Raw genomic sequence first — 20812 nt, forward strand, 5'->3', positions numbered from 1 at the left:
ACCACTTCACCTCATCCACTTTTACACTTTTTTTACAGTGCTTTTCAACCCATTATATGCGTACCACCTGCCAGGTGCTGACATGCCACCAGTGATATGCGTACCACCAGTTGAAAAGCCCTGATTTAGATGCACAGTTGGAATAGTGGACTGGATTCTAGCGGAACTAAAACTTTGGATAGGAAGACTAGAAAAAAAAATTGCAATGAATCATGTCCTTCATCCATGCAGCAATGTTGACAGACTCTACTTACCAAGGAAAATAGGTAGATATGGAAAATTGCAACTACATCAGCCAGTTGAAAAACAAAGGGCATTTAAAGAATATCTGAAGGATAATGAAGATGCACCGAAGCTAGTATACTAAGAAGGCTTATTATCAAGCAAAGCTGCAAGAGAGACTAAGTGAAAATAAAAAAGGGACATGGCTAAGCAAAGTATAATATGGCCAATACATTAAAGAAAACAGGCAAAGAAGATAACAACAAGACCTGGTAATGACTAAGAGAAATAAAATTGAAAAGAGGGGCTAATTCTTGGTTATGCAAGACCGCACCTTTAGAACACATTCATACACATACAGAAGACAGAAACAGAAAGCAAATGCCACCTCTGCAAAGAAGCAGAAGAAACACTGGACCATCTAGTTAGCTGCTGCAAGAAAATCACATATATTAACTACAATCGCATGACCAAATAGCCAAAATAATGTATTGGAATATTTGCAATAATACCATTTGCCTGAAAGCAAGAACTGATCACAAAATAATAAAAAATAAAGTAACTAAAGTGCTCTGGGGCTTTAGAATTCAACATAATCAAACAGACAAATATCTGCTACACAACATCTGAAACAGAAAAATTGTTGGTAACAAAGACAAAAAAATCTGGATAGTGGATGTTGCAGTACAGCAGAAGAGAAGAGAAAGAACTAGAGAAAATTGCAAAATACAAAGACCTGAAAACAGAAATGGAATGACTTTGGTAAAAGAAAGCAAAGATAATACCAACAGCAATAGGCACCTTGGGTGCAATTCCAAAACAGCTGGAGCATGAACGCCATCAGCATTGTCAAAATTACCATCAGTCAATTGCAAATGGTAACTTTACTTTGACAGATGTATATTTATCTGTGATGTTATCTTTATTAAAAACAGTATTTGCTTACCCGGGTTTTTTGAAAGTACTTGATTTTGTAGTTAATTTATGTGTATAAAAGTGCTAAATCCTATCTAAACATCTGGCTGATTGTGTGACTAACCATAATAAATGTTGAAAACTAGCAGCTTCTGGGAGTCACACAATAAATACTTGGGGCAGAGATGTGCAGTCTTTGAACATCTGGTAATGCACAGCATAAGATGGACTCAATGAAAGACTGGAAAATGTAAGGAAATGTATGATCATTGTATTACTGAATGACTGTTTATAATATCTCTCATAAATTATGTATGGTTGCTTATTTTTATGATGAATCTGCTACTTTAGAAAGGAATATGCCATGATTATATGACTCATCTGTATCCCTGATTTTTTATCCTCAGCCTTGAACTTATTCCAAAATGAGGTTGGATTGTCTTAAAAAAAGAAGAAAATGATCCTATCCTTGTCTAACAGAAAAGGAAAGGTGGGGTAAAGATTCATATATTTTCAGATGAACAGTTCCCCTTTCAGCCAGGTGTTGTTTTTTTAAGCAAAGACTTCTGGGAGAAATAAGTCAACTTCCTTTTGTGAGACATTAAGATGAGATAAAAGCTACTAAAATGACATCTATAAGCAGAAGCTGCTGTATCTACCAAAGCAAACTTTAAAAAGCAATTCTACTCAAATATTTTGGATGATTGATCCAGGATAAATCTGAGTATCTTATTTCAAATATATCTTAAAATATAAGTGAAGAACTTCCATATCATCATATTTAGGGTAAGAGCTGTAATTTGAAAAGCTTGCCAGTCAACTGTGAGAACTCAGTGGGTGGTTTAGGTAAGCTATACTGTGTCAGTTTCAACCTTCACCCCATCTGAAACAGGGAAATAAAAATGGTTAAAGTTTCTCTAATAATTCATCTGACCTTAATTGACTTGGGCAAGCAGTCTAGAGGACTGGAATATTTAATAAAAAAAATACTTCACATTTCAATTGTTTTTTCCCTACTTGGAATATTCTGACTTCTTGATCTGATCTTGCAATTTCTGTGGTGCTTTTCAATTCTCATATTCCTGTGAAAAAGACTCAAGGTCTTTAAATAAGACCTTGTACAATCCCTTGAGACAATTTTACAGATCTCTGGCCAATAGGCAACTTTCTTTGTATCAATCCAAGTAACTGCCAGTGAAAAACCTGGTTTATTTTTCAAAACTATCAACTGAACAACTAAACCCAATCTGCAAAAAACTGCAGATGCTAGAATGCATTTTTCTAAGCAATATATTAATTAAACCCAACTGAGTGCAATTATTTATGCAAGAGGACATCTTGAATTTTCTATCTTTGATGATAGAGCTGTGCTAGTTCATGTAAGAAATATTTAGTCTCATAGTACCAGGTTAGAAAGCAGATTGTGAATTCTGGTCCTGTCTTAGGCATGAAAGTGGGCTATAGTTTTATGAACCTTAGCTGCCTTGAGTTATTCACAGCAATAATAAAGATGGGATAAAAATAAATCTGTTATATTGATAAACAATACTTGATGGAAGTTTAATACTGTTGCTTTTGTTTTATGCAGCTTCATACTATTTATGTGCATATCCCAAGCTAAGAATTGTAACATTTATAGAAATTTTTCCAAACCACAAAGGGTTCCCCAGCAAGTTGTTTTAAGACAGACATGTCAAACTCGTGATGTCACGTGACATCACACAACGTATCAGAACGGTTTTGCCATTGCCGGTAATTGGGTGGGTGCAGCTTTTGGATGATTCATGCGGCCCGCAGGCTGGCAGTTTGACACCCCTGTTTTAAGAAGATAATCAGAGATTGATTTCTGAATCCTGAAAAATTCCACTGTCAAGTAAAAAAAGCTATAACTAAAACATTGTGGCATTTTTTGTTGCCAGCAACACTATTTCTTCTGCTCTTGCTTACCGTCTGGATCCTCAGCAGGCTGGATGCTCATATAAGGTTCACCTTTCTCCATTCGAGATTGCCTTTGCCGGCTTTCCTCCTCCAGTGCAGCTTCAGCACGACTTTTGGCATTGATATAGGCAAGGTAAGCAGGTGAATTATGATAAGCCTTCATTGATTCGTTGTACTCTATCTACAGGTTGATAGATACAATTTTTTAAACAAAAAAAAAATTACAAGAAATCCCATCTTCCATACCCTTAGGAATTTCTTCCAATTAAGAAATCCTTGCAGTACACAAGGACTTCACATGAAGCAAGAAACGGATACCTCAGGGCTGATTACTGATACTCAATTGCGCTCTTCTGGAAGGGTCTCACAGCCAGAAGCAGGATAGGGTTGCATTTAAACATTTTGGAATGTGTCCATATTTAATGAACAAGAAAGGGAAATACAGGGAAATATGATGTTGGGAGGAACTGAAAGAGGGGAGACTCATTAACTGTGCTTTGTTTCCAGGTGCCTTTATGCTTAGATGTTTAGTTGGGGGCAGAGAGGGAGGATAGGCAACCTTGACTCAAGCTGGGCTCTTTTCAAGTCATCCAAGGTATCGTGTTTCTATCATACTCTCCTTAAAGTTCTTTAGTGCATCTGGCCTTGCACAGCAAAAGTTGATTCAGATTTTCTTTCCTCAATAATGCTCCTATACATGAGCCCATAAGTGACCTTCTCCAGAACCAGTCTTTTTAAATTTTATTTTACTTTAGCTTTGTGTGTATGAAAGAGAAAGACAGACTTCCAGCATTATTTGGGAGTGAGAGGGAGATTTCTTCTGTGTACCTTTTCTGCTTCATATTCATTTAAGTATTCTTGCTTCTCTTCATCAGTGAGGTCACGCCACATCCCTCCAATGATCTTCCCAATTTCCCATAACTTCAAGTCAGGGTTGGACGCCTTCACTTGGTCCCAGACCTTAATAAAAACATCTGTAGTAAAGCTCCAGCTAACTAAATACTTACAAAATAAAACATATTTTGTTAATATTACCACCAAGACTTTGGTCCTTTCAGAGAACTATCACCACAAAGCAAGGCTACACTAAGACAGTTATTTTGGGCTATGCTATATCCACTGATTATTTCTCTGGGGTGGGAAGACAGAGGTATGTTTATCCACTGCCTGGTTTTATTGTCAGTTGCACAGCATCCTTTTCATAGCAGCCTCTTCCTTAAATCCTGCACGATTCTTCTCTTTTGTCTTAAGAGAGGCCGATGGATGGAACTTTTTTTTTTTTTTTAAAAGAATCAGAGATAGAAAAGCAGGTAACACCACAGTCCTCCTTTTGACTTAGTCACTCCTTGACACTGGACTGAATGAAGTGCTGTCCATAAGACCTCGGCTCTCATTTTATCAGAAAAAAAGTCAGTGAATTAAAAACAAGAAAAGGAAAAAGGGGTGTGACACTACACCCTCATTCCCTCTCCGTGAAGTAAGAGGAGAAGAGAGTTTCAAAACAAAAATATCTTTTAAAAAGCAAAGTAGATCCTACTGTCACTACTGTGAAGTCCAGTTATGGAGTTGCACCAATCCTGCTTTGCCACAGAAAGCGGATTCTTTTAATATAGAAAATTCTGTCAGTAAGGCACCTGATGCATCCTTGTTAGCAGAGGAAGCAGTAGTACACTTTAAGCATTTTAAAATAATCAATAAAAAGGGTCTTCATTTCTCCCCGACAGTATGGTGGCCATGTTTCATTCTGTGGTGAAACTTATTCCCCCCCCCCCAAATTTGGGTAGTTTACTATTGCCTTCATTGTGAAAGGAGGAAACCACTGACTTTTTAATTTTTCCTTAAAGAGAGAGAGAAAAAAAACATAAGCAAAACTATAGTAACAGGTTTGCTTTTTGAAATCAAACACATTCTAGAATAACCATGAAATAAATTAAGATGAGGCAGACCTTTAAACAGGACCAAGTATTTTGTACCCACCTTCCTGCTGTACCTCATGTAAGGCATGAGTGGCTTATCTGGAGGCTTTGGGGGTTTGGGGATTGTAATACCCGATGATGCCTAAGGAACAACCAAATAAAATGCACAGATTATATTATTTCAAACATTTAAGTAATGCAAAAGAGGCATTTACTAATATAATATATTGATAGCAGGGGTCCAGGTTAACATTTACTAACTCTCATGAGAACAAGTATATTTTCATATATTCAAAAATGATGTAATATTTCTCTTTGTATTTTCAATACATCTATGCATAGCAATGTCCAATCAATTCCAAGCTCAATTGTTGTGGCCCTGTCTCCTGATATGAAACAAAAAGACATCCCGCAACCCTCTAGAAAATGTAAGCATATTTTCTAGTAGGAGCTTTTCAGATAATCATTATTGTCTTGGCAAATGGCTGCAACTGATATGGATTTCCGACTTGTCAAATTTTGCCCCTTCTATTCCACCTTCTGAAAACACCTGGAACTGCTGCTAGACAATATGGTACGGATTTTCCAGTAAATACAGGAAAAGAAAAAGATCTTGAGTACAGTGTGAAATCTACGACCTCCATACGTTGCTAAACTACAACTCATAGCAGCTTTCGATATTGAAATTACTGTGGCCCTGTAACATCCTGAAGCCATCTAAGTTGCCATTCTTATTTTAGAATATTAAAAGTATTTTTTGGAATAGGTAAGATAGCACAATAAAAGGTCATGGGTGAATGCAACCTCAGGGTAAAGAAAATAGATAGATTAAGGACAGTAAAACAGACTGAAGTGGAATTATAAAGACTAAGGGGAAATGTCCTTGACAGAAATATGCAAGAACTACTATCTAGAGGACTGAAATATTCTTTACATTATGGGAAAGAAGATAATATCAGGAAGGAAACCAAGTAAATGCTTTCTGGTTTACATAGACATAAGAAGAGTGGAGGGGAAGTAAGGAGGAATCTTACAATTCTGTTAATTATATAACCCACTGGATTTGGAAGAAGTTTGCCTTAGCTTCTTCTGAATATTATCTTGCTTCCCAGGCCTTAAATAATATTTTGGCCCTCTATGCCTAATGATTCTTAGTATTTCTGAATACCAATTCACTTAACAAATGTTTGCAGTTACAATGGCACAGAAAAAAAGTGATTTACAACTGGTTCTCACACTTACGACCATCATAGCATCTCACAGTCACATGATCAAAATTTGGGCACTTGACAACTGGCGTGGATTTAAAGTGATTCAGCATACTGAGATCTCATAATTGCCATCTAAAACCTAAAGCCAGGGGGCTTTCAAAAAGCAAAATCAATGGGGAAGTCAGATTCTCTTAACAACTATGCTGATTTGCTAAATCGTGGCAAGAAAGATGATAAAACTCATTTAATGATGGCATTGCTTACTGACAGAAGTCCTGGTCCCAATTACAGTTGTAAGTCGAGAACTACCCACACTACTCTCTCACCCAAGGTAATCTCAATTATCCTTATTCCATTATGGAGAATCCATTATCCTTATTCTATTACTGAAGAAACCCTTAAAATATTTAGCAGAGCAAGATATTTCTCGAAGCTTGCTCCCTTGAATATCTTATTAGCCCAAATTATATTATCCAAGTGGAAATTACAGAGTGAGTTTCTGGAGCAACTTTTGTTTTCCTGAAAAATTTGTAGAAACACCAAGCTTTTTCACTGTACTTAGTAAGCTAAAAGAAATATGTCTTATTGGGTAACATGTAAAGTCCCTATTCTTCTACAAAAACATTCTGGGTTCAAAATACATTTTCATATATACATAATTTATCTTTTTCAAATATGTGCCCATCCTTCATTTGAATCAACTTTACTAGAAGGACCAACTTTTATTCTCATGGAACTTATTAAACCTCACATACCTAATATGTAAATTAATGCATCTGCAGGCATTAGTTGTGATACAATTATTTGTTTATATATGGGAATGATGAATGGATCCCTAGGAGATTGGGGTTCACTTTTTCAAATTTTTTTGATAGTTATGGAATACCTCTACTCTGGAGAATGTAATCACTAACATTTATCAGTAACAGTAAAATAAGTCAAGGATTCTTATTCAGTTTAATAAAGGAGAGAGATACATGTCTGCATTTTTAGACTCAATGTGACCTTCCATGTAGAATTTAATGAGGTAAAATATATGCAAAAAATTCTACCCGTGCCCCAAAACATAACTATTTTGGGAGGAGGCTATAGAGATTAAGATCACAATTTAAACACGCAGACAGAGGTCACTGCATAGATCTCAGATTTTGAATAATGTAGTCCTTTTATGGCCCCATTGAGATAATACATATATAAAAATATTTTGCATGAACAGGCCTACTACATTTGAGAAACTCATTTTTAAAATAAAAGGACAAGCTTTTCTCCATGCCATATTTATGAAATGCCATGAACTAAGCAGTGGTGCATAGATTATATATAATGAAATACAAAAATGTTTATGAGATGTATGCATTAGCAAATGTACAGTTACACACACAAATATATAAAGATGGACTTGAAAGCATTCAAGTAAATCAATTAATGCTTAAACACCAATAAGAATATATAAAGTATAAACCCAAATTGAAACACATATTGTAGAGAAAGCTCAGAATGTTTATTATAAGTATATACAATGGAAATTTGTGAAAGAAACTAAAACTTCTTCCAATATGAATCTGATATAAAAATAATTGGGGATCAGAATTTATTTCAAATCCAGATTCATTCATATTTAAAGTAAAGAACTAGGTACAAACATATGAGTTTACAGTTAATACATGAAGGGTGAGTACTCATGATTATCATGTGTAACTTCTCAATCTGTTATTTCTTTGCAATATAAATGTCTTTTTGCTGGTCATGAAAAATACAAAGAAGGCTCTTCCATATTAGCAAATTAGTGTGTTTTTCTGTTTCCTTAAACATACCTACCAGAGAAGGTCTGGCTTATAGGTCTAAACTGGATCTTTTTGTCATTCATTTATTGAAAATGAGCTATTAAGATTTGAAGTGGAGTCTTTTATTTTGAAAAATGGTTAATGGACTATCACAATTCATTATTTTTGGACAGGAATCGTTTGAAAGTATTATCCTTTACAGATAAAATATAAGAATTAGAGCTAAAGTCTCACCTCAGGTAATGAACATAACATATATAATGGCATCAATAATGATTTGTAGACGTTTTCCAACGGACACAGCCAAATAATGTCTAAGTTACTTTACTACAGATGCTAACAATCTTGACCACACCTTTTCTATCCTAGTACAAACTAGAACTAATGAATGAGGTGAAAACTTTCTTATAATCTATTATACTATCAATACTATATGATCAAATAAACGTCCTGAAATTATAAAGGAGATTGGCACAGACTAAAACAAGAGCTATGTACTTTTTTCTCTAAGCACCTAACATAGTGACATACTTAATATACTTACTAGTTTTTAGTTAAATCCAAATGCATATACTGTATTTTCCGGCGTATAAGACGACTTTCTAAAGCATGCAAATCGGCTCCGAAGTTGGGGGTTGTCTTATACGCCCAGTTGTCTTATATACTGGAAATTACAGTAGTTTCTGGTGTGTAAGACGACTTTCTAAGCATGCAAATTGGCTCCAAAGTCGGGGGTCGTCTTATACGCCGAGTCATCTTATACATCGGAAAACACAGAAATTTTCATGAGGAGGTATGTAGTAACTGCATGAATGCAGGTGTTAAGAAGATTCTATTTTCTGTGTTTGGTGCCTATAGGTAGCACCATAAAGAGTTCTGAAGCATCTTAAAGATTAGTACCTTTGTTACTGTCATAAATCACAGCTCATTTTATTAACAATCTATATGTATTTGGCAATGGACTTTGATCCATAGAAGTTTACACAATTTTATTTTGTTTTCCCCTCTTCTATTTTTTGTTATTTTTGTCATTTATTAAAAGTCTTTACCATTTAAATTGTTGCTTTAATTGATTTTGTTTTTATTTTTGTATTTTTGTAAAATTTTGTAATTTTATTGTTTTGCTGCAAAAACAATAAAAAGGAGGGGGAATGATTTATGCAATAATAAATTTGTTAATTGCTGAAGTGCAACAATACTTTTTTTTTTTTTGCAAAACACTAATCTAACTACCCTTCTAGACATTAATTACAGTGGGAAGCACCCAGTAATTAAACCAGCCACTATGTCTCAAACTGAAGCAATAACTAAGGAAAGGTAGTAATGTGCTTCAAGTATTGTTTGAGTGCTAAAACACTTCACAGAATACCTGGCAGAATGGATCACACTACGATGAATTTAGAACACTCTATCAGTAAGACATATTGCAGAGTACCTTATCAGTATTGACTGAACTGATAACAGGAAAACTCCCAACTCATTTTTCATGCCAAAAGGAGAAGGTTTCCCTCTGGCCATTCTAGAACACAGTCAACTTTCACACTCTTTGGAGAAGGAAGACATCAACTTCAGCAAACTTAATCTTGGACAAAATTTTGCAATATTCTAGTTTCAAAAATTCTTCCTCTAAATATTGAGAAAGAACGCTTCTCTTTAGTTCTAGATTTGCTTCTTTCGTTAATCTTTGTGTGTGCTTTCCTTATATATTTATATACACAGCTCCTATTTCATCTAAAGATTTACACAGGTCTTCACATCATGTTACTTATCCCTCCCCCCATTTAATTACTCAGTGGTTGGTGCATAAGCTGCTTTCATGATCAGAGGGAAAAATTCTTGTCAGTGGTACCTGGTCACTGAAAACAGTTTAAAAAAAAGTTGTCTGTATTCCTGTTGGCAAGTGAACTGACTCGAAGCCCATTCCAACTGATTAATAAAAAAGGCTGTTATCAAAAAGTTAGTGAAAAGAAAAAGATTGGGGAGAAATGGAAAGAAATCACAAGTTATTTTTTCACTTTTTAAATAAAAAGTGTTAGCAGCAGCTAAGATTTAGAAGAACCTAATTCTAAAGCCATTTCTGGTCACTTCCTGCTGTTTGCCGGATGATGTAATAGTTGATTCTCCTACCGTGGCCCGGCTGTTGGTGCCCGGGTTCCCTCCCAGCCTGTAGTTGTTGTACGCCAGATGGCTGTATGGATTGTATCCCACAAACCCTGGTGTGCTGGGCATTTGCTGATGGAAACAAATGAGACAAAAACACGAATGAGAAATGAGTCCCAACGAGGAGAACACAGAAAAATGAAAATGGTTTGCAATACAGCATGCAAAAACAACCAGAAATTTAAACACGCAAAATGAGGTGTTGCAGCAACTAGATCCCTCTTCAGAGACAGTAAATTTTCATGAAACCTGCCGAAAAAATAGGAATTTTTCTCTTTATATCTTGCCACTGCAGATTCTAGAGTCATAACTTTGAAGCTTCCAACACGAATATGGTGTTTTATCTCTAGCAATTAAAAGTTAAACAATGTATAACCAATTTTAGAGGAAGCTAGTTTGTTCAGCTCATACACACAATTACAAATAATATGATCTTAACATTTACTATGCAGGAAGGAAGATGGGAGGTTCCCTTCCCCAGTAGTTAGAAAATAATTCTTTCCATGAATATGTTTTTCTCCCTCTAAGAGTAAGGGTCTCATCAAAGGAACACTCATCTTAAAAAAATCTCAAAAAGGGAGAGATCTAACATAGAATAATCAATCAGACAATGACTTCAACAGACACATTAATTAGTATATGAAATCTCTAAGGCAGTATACTGTGCCACCAAATATCACATAGCACACAGGCAGGTAAATATTTCAGTTTCCCTTGCATCTAAAAGCCAATGTAGAACAATATTTGATACTGGCCTCAGGGTTAGAAAACTGTCCAATGAGGGAGTTTCAAAGACTATGTTCAGAAAAAAAATTAACCAGGGTTCTAGTTTTGTCAATGGGAAATTAATGTCAATTTGAAATGTAAAGTTTTGTGGATCATTCATGGAGAATCTGTGCCCAAATTGGTATTTACATGTGTATCAGGCTCATGACAGTAGGGATTGTTCCAGTCCCATTAACAACTAAAAGTATGTCTACAGTTTCTACTATTTCAAAAGTTCATGACTACATTGCATTGTCTCTTAATATCCTAAACTCTCAGAACTTAAATGAAAGGAATTTCCTATCACGTACTGTAATAACGGCAATCCCATTTATTCTGAAAAACAAAATTAAAGATGCTTAAATGGCAATACTTTTTGCCATTACAAGAGAGGAAAGTAGGCAAAGATGACTTTAAAACTTTACTATAATTCTCCCACTTACCACCCATCCCACAGGACCTTTGTGCCCATGTTTTGTAGAACACCTCTGGAGATCACAACATCAGAGGTACATTTTTTTAAAAAATATCTTCTTTACGAATGTTGGCAAAATTTATAAATTAACCTGTAGCCTTAAAATGGAATAAAGATAAAAGTGGAGCTTGTGAATTGATGAATATGTAATGGGACACTCAGCATCATTATAAAATTTAATGCCTACAACCTTTAAACTGAGTAAACTGTGAAAATGGGGCTTTGATTGCTTAGTTATGCACTCCATTTTCACAGTTGTATTCCCCCTCTCAAAGATGTCCTTCATAAAACATACATAGTTCTTTTCAATGGTTCATATTCATAACAGGAATTATGTCTCACTTAATTTGCATTCCATTCTCCTCCTATTTTCCCCACAACAGCTCTGTAAGGTAGATTGGGCTGAGAGAGAGGGACTGATCCAATCAATGAGTGATGAAATGCAAAGGTGTTTTTTTTCAAAAAGCAAATGGACTTTGTTCTTCCTTGAAGACATTTCACTTTTCATCTAAGACAAGGCATGTGGACTTCAACTCCCAGAATTCCACAGCCAGCATTTCTGGCTGTGGAATTATGGGAGTTGAAGTCCACATGCCTTAAAATTGTCAAGGTTGAGAAACACTGATCTAAGAAGCTTCTTCAGTTCTGTTCTTCAGAACTGAAGAAGATTCTTGAATGAGAAGTGAAATATCTTCAAGGAAAAACAAATCCAGCTGCCATTTGAAAAAAGCACCTGGATGACTTAGATGACTGAGAATCCCCATAAACAACGAGTGATGTCCATGGTTGAGAGTAGACTTTAAACCAGGTCTCCCCAGTACCAGTTCAACACCTTAACCCCATGGTGGCGAACCTATGGCACGCGTGCCACAGGTGTCACACAGAGCCCTCTCTGTGGGCACGTGCGCCGTCGCCCCAGTTCTAAGCCTTTAGCTGGGTTTTATAAAACCTTTTCGCTTTAGGCCTCCACCGCCGTGTGCAAAAAAACAACAACGGTTCAATCAATTAATTTCAACTTCTCATGGGAAAAAAAAAAGATCTCACAAAGTTGGAATTGATTGATTGAACTTTTTAGTCCCATCCAGTCTGCCATTACCACCAAAGCCACACCCACCCAATGGGCCACACCCACTCAATGGGCCACGCCCACCCGGCACCCAACAATACATAAGTGGGTTTTGGGTTGCAGTTTGGGCACTCGGTCTCTAAAAGGTTCACCATCACTGCAGCTTAACCACTATGTCACACTGATTCTTTCTGTTATGTTAAGGAAATTTCAGCAATGAACTTTAATATTTAATATATACTTAATGAAAAATTCTTCCCAATTGATATTTGACTAAAGCAAAAAAGACATATCTGTCTTTTTTGCTTTAGTCAAATATAATTGGGAAGATCTCTCTCTCTCTCTCTCTCTCTCTCTCTCTCTCTCTCTCTCTCAAACCTGAACAGTTTCTTCTGCTCTACTAATCCTTATGTTAGGATTTATAGATGGGGATGCTGAGCAATCATCTTTGACTGTTGAAAACTAGGAATCTTCCATTTGGTATACGTGGTAGCTTACTTTGAGACCATTTGGCCATGATAGTCCAAGGAATCAATATTTCCACTGCAAAAGGCTATTATTTCTGTTCTTGAATTCTATGAAGGTGCCATACAAATATGAGGCTGGCTCCTCTTGAACTTAGCTTCATTTAATTATATATTAAATGGAATAATCAAACTTATTCTCCTGATTCTAGATGTCTGGTACTTTGTTTTGTTGATGGTGCCAGTGGGCATGTTGTCTATGTACAGAAAACATGCACAGAAAACCAGGAACAGCTTTCAAAGCAGCTATGTGAACAGTGCAAAAATATAGCTACTTTTAACAATTTTTTTGCTAACACAGGTGACAAAACATCTCTGTAATCATCCTAGCATTTATGTTTATTTAAACTGAATCCATTTGTTTTGCATTTAGTCAGACCTTTTGACTTTCTATATAGCCTGTGGCATCCGTATTGTATTCCACAAATATGAACAACACAATTATTACCAAGATCAAAAAGGCCACATTTTTAAATTTACCAAAAAATACAAATAATTACTGAAAGTTATGCCATGAGTATTTTACCTGTTCCCTTTATTTTGTAATGGTTATATTTTATATTTGTAGTGATCAGCATAATACTGAATGTTCCAAAATCTGCAGTTATGGTTAAGGCTTGTTTCCGTACCTAAATATTTAGTTTCACCTCTTATTATTTCCTATTCTGCTACAGCTTTTTATCCTTATATATGCCACCCTGCCTTGCCCTAAACCAGATATGTAAAAACTATGAAAGAAGCTATGAATTCGCAAATAAGGGTAAATAGTCCCATATGCTATGTGGATAGCAAACTGTTAACAATAGAGCAATCAGTTGATACAAATATGGTACTGATATGTGAGCAAAGAAAGAGAGGAGAATGAAGATTCACTGGATCAAGGAGAAAAATATTTATAAAAAGAATCGTTGATACTGAGCTTTTTCTCAGGGCCACCTAATTCGTTAACACATTATTGAGCTAAGTTATTTGAAGCCTCGTAACTCAATATTTATTAAAAAAAAAAAGAAGCATGGGAAATAGGAATTATACAAAATAGAGCTGAGTCAAACAGAGGACAAAATCAAGAAGATTTTGGTTTAGAATACTAATCTATGTTTTGGGGTCACGAAAATGAGTCTTGGCAATAAACATTCTCTCCTCTTTGCTTTTAATAATTAATAATTTATTACTATAACTGAATCTAAATAAATAGTTTCTTTAAAAAAGGAAGACAATTTAAAGCTAATTTGTTCATAAGCAGTTAGGACTAACCAAGATTAGTTTGGTTTCAGATTTAATTAATGTCAAAATAAAAACCTTCGATTTTCTCCAAAGATCAGGCTAGGGAATCAGTAGAAGCACACAGATCTAAGATATAGTTCAATATTATGTTCAGGTCAGATCTCTGTGTAACATGCTATCCGGTTTAGAAAGTTCAACTAATTCAAGAATATCTACATTAAAAAGAAAACCCTCTATAAAATACACCTATATTTAAAATATTAATTGCTATATCATACTGTAACATCCAATGTTCGTTAAAAATGGAAATAATTTGTAGATATTAAACATACAATGTAGTAAAAATACTGAATTTTGCAGGTGTGTGTATATTTGTATACATATACATACATGCATGCATGCATGCATGCATGTATGTATGAAAATAGCTAAAGGACAGAAGGTAGGGGCAGTTTCAAATACAGGTCAAATATAGCTTGTTTTCTTTACAATACAATACAAAACAATACAGTACATAGTACAACATTGCAGGAAAGATGAATGCGTGGTTAGCTAACAGTTTTTATGGTAAATAAGTTAATAACCTTGGAATCACCTGCTTTTTCTTGTGTCTACAATTTCCTTCTACAGGCTGGATTTACAGCCCACGGGTTTGGACAAATTTTTTTCCTCCCAATTGAATAGGAGGAAATATACCAAGGAACAAAGAATACCAAATTACTTTGTCTGTAAGTCAAATAATGTGTTAGGTCATATAAAGTTTCATGAGCAACTACTCTAATGGCTGCCCTTCTCTCTGGCTGAGTGGAAAATTTTACATTTAGTAATATAATACATTAAAATTATTACTCTAATCTTAAAGCCATATCTATTAAACTCCTAGAAGATCTTCAGCTAATCCAAATGAAAATGTTTTCAATACACTTGAAAATCATGAAACTTAATCTTTGATCCATATATTTCAAATCTATAATGTAACTTCTAGGAACTCCTGTACAAGAGTCCCTACAGCACATATCCACATACCTAAAGGATTGAAATGCTCAGAGAGCGTTCTCATATTTAAAAATGTGATATGTCATGAGAAATAAAGAGGTTAAGCACAAAGAATTTTTCATTTTATTTCTTCAACTTTTCATGTTTGATATCTATTTTATGCTTTTAAACAAACTTTTGAGGACATATATTATCCTTTTTAAAACACAAAATACAGCAACAAAGTCAAATCTTTATTCAGTAATAGACCTGCAAATAAAACACAAGAGTTACAATTATGATAAAAAGAAAAATATATTTATTTTAAAGTATCTTAAAAGGGTTAGAGTTAATACTATGGATACTGTGCAGACTATAGACCAGAACATGGCTGAGATCAAGGAAATAAAATCAGATTGATCAAATAATAATTTCTTTTGTCTTTTGGGGATATCTTTGGACGGAATAGGATAAGTATTCAGAAAGAGGGCAACGAAGAGCTTTAGAAGCAACATACTGGGACAATGTTCACTCAGGACAGCTGTCAATATGAAATAAGAGAATTGAGGAAGATCAATTTCTTGATATTAGTTTAATCAAACAAGGGCTTTGTTCCTGCCAATGCAAGCGCTCTGCCAGTAGTCAGTAACAGCGCTATTCAAAATTTGCAGGTACAGCTTATAAAATGTCTACAGTATCTGGAAACCCCTGAAGTCTTTGCTGTAATTTTTGGATTCTTTAATTAGACTGGGGGGGGGAGGTGATCTGGAAATTAAGTGGAATTTAGGAGAATTTGGCAAACAAATAATTGTCATTTGGGCCTAGTCTGTCATTGAAGTCCTCTGAAATGATGATATGGGCAGTGGAAAAGTGTAATTGAATATCCCTATTGTAATTTTCCACTTTTCCCCAAATTTCAAAAATGCATGATCAAGGGATGTTGGGAAATATATAGAAGTTAAAATGAGAAGCAATTTCTCTTCAGTAAAGTTGAGAATAGTTGTTTGTTGTAAGAATACGGTTGTAAGATAGGTCTATTGACATAATCCTAGCATTTGGAGTGGTTGAAATATAGATGTTCATGCCAACATGATGTCTCCCTCAACCAATGCTAGGAACTGCTGAGAGGGATAATGATTTATATCACAAATAAAGAGATCATTTACTGACCGAACAAAATCAATTAGAGATCTGGTTATTTTATGTGTTGCTACTAGAGGTTCTCTCAAATTGTCCAGTCTTCAATAATATCAGCTTGTTCTGAATTTGTCAGAGAAGTGAAAGAGTTAATTAGATTCCCCCCCCCCCAAATATAATCTGCGCACTGTCTTGCTGTAGGTAGAATAGAGTAATCTCTTTTGGAGAGGAGGGGGAAGAGCTGGTAAAGTGTCCTTGAGGTTATCTGAAGTGGAGTTGTCGCATTTATTCTTTAAAGTGGCAATACTCCCTCAGACAGATTGGTTCAGGAGTGGCCAGGTTCCTTTGAGCACAACACGTGTTTTAGAAAGACTGAAAAAGCATGAAGAAAGGGCCTCATTTTAAACAACATATTGGAAATTGTGACTGGCTTAAAAGTAAGTAAAATTTGCTCTCAGCTTCTGCTAGATGGAAACCCCTCAGCCTGCTATAAATCAATCAGTTATTTTTCGCAGCATGTAACTGGCTTAAAGATAAGATAATTACTCTCTTTGTTCCCCATCAAACTTTTTATTGTATTATTTAATATTTGTAAGGTGATTTGTTTAGGCTGTGGTGGTATTACAATTTAAATTTTTCTTTTAGTTATATGCCCACAGGAGACTTGTTTCTCACTCTTTCCCACAGGAGTAATCAGCTCTCTGATAGTTGTTTTTTCTTTTCCTTGGTGTAGGAGTAAGGTTGCCCATGTTTTCCCTGCTGGCTGCTTTTTGGCACAAGTGAGACTGAAAAATCTGTGCTTTAACAGGGTTGTTTTACAAAGATGTCTTTTAAGGAGTCCACTTTGATTTTAACTGTGAGCAACAAGTCAGAGACAGAAAGCACTGTTTTCTCTGTTTAGAAAGTTAATTACCCTTTCATTATTTAAGTTTATCAGGTTAATATTCACACCCTCATCCTGTAATAACTGCAGCTGCACAGCAGATTGCAGCATGTGTTCAGAGGGGGGAGAGTTCATTTCCATTGAGGAGGAGAGATCTTTAAGCTGTTGACTTTCGAACTCTGCTTGTAAATCCCACTCTAAAACATCATATCCAATGGAGGGGTTTGAGGGAGTAAGAATACTTACACGAGTTGGCTTCCTTTTCTTTTTGGCTTTCTGTTTTTTGTGCTTGTACGCAGCTTGTGTAGGATGTTTCTTCTTACTTTTCCCCATGATGGTTAGGAATGTCCTGGAGCTTTCTCAGCTCTTTCTAAGTTCTGAGGCTTCCAATAAGGCAACGGAAGATGGTATTTAAAACAATAGTTTTAAAATACCATGATAAAATGAAACAGAGTGATAAGAAATAAAAATACGGTGATAAAGAAATACTTTTCCGGAGGAGCTATTTACAGGGGTTGCTGCCTCTCCGCCATCTTAGCTCCTCCTCCTCCTCCTCCAATTGTCTCTCTATATTTGGGGTGGAAACCAAATTAAAATCCCACAGCATAGAAAAATATTTGAGCTGAGCAACAAAATAAGGCAAAAGGCAAAGGAGAATTAATTTTATTTATTTGCTGGTAAAAATCTCTAAAGTATTTAGTTAAGCTTATCTGGGAAAGATTCTGTAAAGAATCTGTAAAGAAAACTTACTACTTTTGTAACAGTAGTATGGTAAGAACTCAAATAGACAGCAAGCTAATAGAATCTATATCCAGAAAAAAATATTGTGTGGGTTAGTTTGTTAAACTATTCAATAGGGGCAGCAATAATTATATATTTTAATACCTCTTAAATAATATCTCTCCCACTGGTTTCTTATGACTAATCAATTGTTGTTTATTATGATCTACGACCTATTATTTGCTATTTATATGTAGACTGTGAGCTTATGCACCAGAGACAAATTCCTTGTGTCCAATCACACTTGGCCAATAAAAAATTCTATGATAATTTATCTCTAGAGACAGATAGATCACATGGGACCTGCAGATTTTCTTATTAAAAATAAATAAAATCAAAATCTCTCTTTTACATGAGTGCCTGTACAATTCAAGACCATCAAAGAGATCAATCTGGGTGCTTCTCAAAAAACCAAACAGAAAGTGAAAGAGGAAGATCACAGAGATCTTTTTCTGAGATATTCTTAAAGTCTGCAAATGTTACAGGATTAGAATCTTCAGCATTAGAATATTTCGACTACTGGGTCACTATTCTTGATCCAAAGCATGGAATCATGCAAGCAATAGAAAATTTTGAATAATAAACCATTAGCAAGATGCTAAATTTTCTGGGGTTGCAGCACTAGTAAAATGATACAGGTAGTCCTCAATTCATGACCACAATTGAGCCCAAAATTTATACTGCTAAGTGAGACATTTGTTAAGTGAATTTTGCTCCATTTTACGACCTTTCTTGCCAAAGTTGTTAAGTGAATCACTGCAGTTGCTAAATTAGTAACACGGTTGTTAAGTAAATCTGGCTTCCCCATTGAGTTTGCTTGTAAAAGGTCACAAAATGGGATCACATGACCCTGGGGCACTGTCATAAATATGAGTGAATTGCCACTGTCAGATGCCAAGCATCTGAATTTTGATCAAGTGACCATGGGGATGATGCAATAGTTGTAAGGGTGAAAAATGGGCATGTCATTTTTTTCAGTGCCTTTGTGACTTCAAATGATCACTAAGTGAACTGTTATGAGTTGAGGACTACCTGTACTTAGATGAACTATAGTTTTAACAAAGCAGCAGAAAGAATACATTGCATAAAATATTATTATCACTGACAATTTAAAAATAATCTATAGTATGGGGAAGTGATATATATCTTATCTCAATATATTTCAAATTTCATTAATTTCAAAAACAAATTTCTTGGGTAAAGACAAAGTGAAATATTTTTAAATGGGCAAATTTAAGATTCTTGTCCTAATATCTGGTATCAAGTATATGCTTCTGTTCTAGTGAGTTTTTTTAAACCATTCTATAATGATGCAGAAAAACAATCATGTGACAAATGCATAAATCATTACTCAAGACTGCTTTAGAAATACAGGTGAAAATCAAATCTGCAAACATCATTTACATATATCTCACAATTACTCCATCCCAAAGATAGTTACGAACAATAAAGCCTAGATTTAATTGTAGCTTTTTATTTTCCAGGTTATTTTTTTTAACATTTATTCTTCAGTCTGTACGCCACAAATCTCAATATTTTTACTCAAAAATTTTATCTTATATTGTTTAGAACAGAACTGTCACATTTCACTAAGGATGAAAACTTTATATACCATTTTGTACAGGTTTTTTTGCTTTTATCTCATAGTTACAAAACAATTTTTTCTTTACAAAGCCTCTACTTCTCAGCCTTTAAAAATAAATACAAGATGAAAATAACATATTAGAAAAAACTACCCCATTATTAACAATACACGTTTTCGCTTAGCACAGGCATGTCAAACTTGTGACATCACGTGATGTTGTGCGATGTATTGCAACTTCTTCCCCATTGTCGGCAATGGGGTGAGCGCGGTTTCGGTATGATGCATCCGGCCCGTGAGCCGGCAGCCTGACATGGCTGGCTTAAAATATTATAAAGACAATATCTGCTTTCTGGTTTCTAATGATGTGTAGCCATAGCCTTTTACAATATATTTAGATATAAGGTTTTTTTTAGAGATATATTAACACTGAATTCACATAAATTAGAAATGTAACCTTTGTAAACACTAAAAATAAAAATATTTCTAAAATTAAACTTTAATCGTCAGATCAAATAGAATGATGTCATAAGATAGAGACTGAATTCTGTACAGATGGAAACTTCAAAACTTTATTTTTTAAATAAATCCTGCAAATGACAGGATTCCAAAAACATCTTGGTGTTGATTTCAGGCAGAGTTTACTGGGTGACAGGATACATAAAACTTGTCCCTTGCATTGTCTCTGTGGGGCTAAAATGAAATCAGGGATCAAAGTTTGCAAAATTAAAAAAAAAAATACTTCCATACTTACGGTTGTGGGGGCTGGGGTGGGTGGTGGAGCATAAGATGGCCTTTCTGTTTTAAAAAGAAGGGGGAAAATGGCTATGTAGAGGTACTGTAAAACAGGGACTTCAAATTAAATTTTGAACAGCAAATCAAAATATGAATGAATTAAAAAAAAACTATGCAACTCTACAACATAGTTCACACGTTACAGGAATGCCCAAGCTGTGGATTTCAAGTTCATATACAATTCTTGAAAGTTAAGAGAAGTGAATGAAATAAACAAGTTCAAGAATATAAAAAAAATACAGGACCCTTATTCTATGTCCTATTAGTCTCCTAGCTAGACCCTAGACTTATCCGCTTGTTCCTTTTCTCAGTAATTGGACATGGGGTATGATTATTTTGCTTTGCCTGGTAAAGGACATTCTATGCATATGAGACAGAATAGTTCTAAATCTCTATTCTTATTCTTCATTTAACAGGTAACAAAATTTTAATGTGAAAAGATTTTTGCATAAGTGCCGAT

The 20812-nt window shown here is 35.0% G+C and overlaps 1 protein-coding gene across 1 annotated transcript in view; it reads right to left on the minus strand.

The window, feature by feature from the left end:
* The window catches only part of SMARCE1 (SWI/SNF related, matrix associated, actin dependent regulator of chromatin, subfamily e, member 1), a 47967-nt gene that overhangs the window by 22141 nt on the left and 5014 nt on the right, over positions 1 to 20812 (minus strand). Inside the window, exons 3-7 of the mRNA XM_039353993.1 lie at positions 20312 to 20355; positions 10114 to 10218; positions 5053 to 5133; positions 3904 to 4035; positions 3085 to 3256 (exon numbers count right to left, since the gene is read on the minus strand). Coding sequence (XP_039209927.1) covers positions 3085 to 3256; positions 3904 to 4035; positions 5053 to 5133; positions 10114 to 10218; positions 20312 to 20355 — 534 coding nt within the window. The remainder of the gene's footprint in view (positions 1 to 3084; positions 3257 to 3903; positions 4036 to 5052; positions 5134 to 10113; positions 10219 to 20311; positions 20356 to 20812) is intronic.

This window comes from Crotalus tigris, unplaced genomic scaffold (assembly GCF_016545835.1).
Source record: "Crotalus tigris isolate CLP2741 ecotype Arizona unplaced genomic scaffold, ASM1654583v1 scf7180000018544.1747854, whole genome shotgun sequence".
In the NCBI taxonomy this organism is placed as follows: domain Eukaryota; kingdom Metazoa; phylum Chordata; class Lepidosauria; order Squamata; family Viperidae; genus Crotalus; species Crotalus tigris.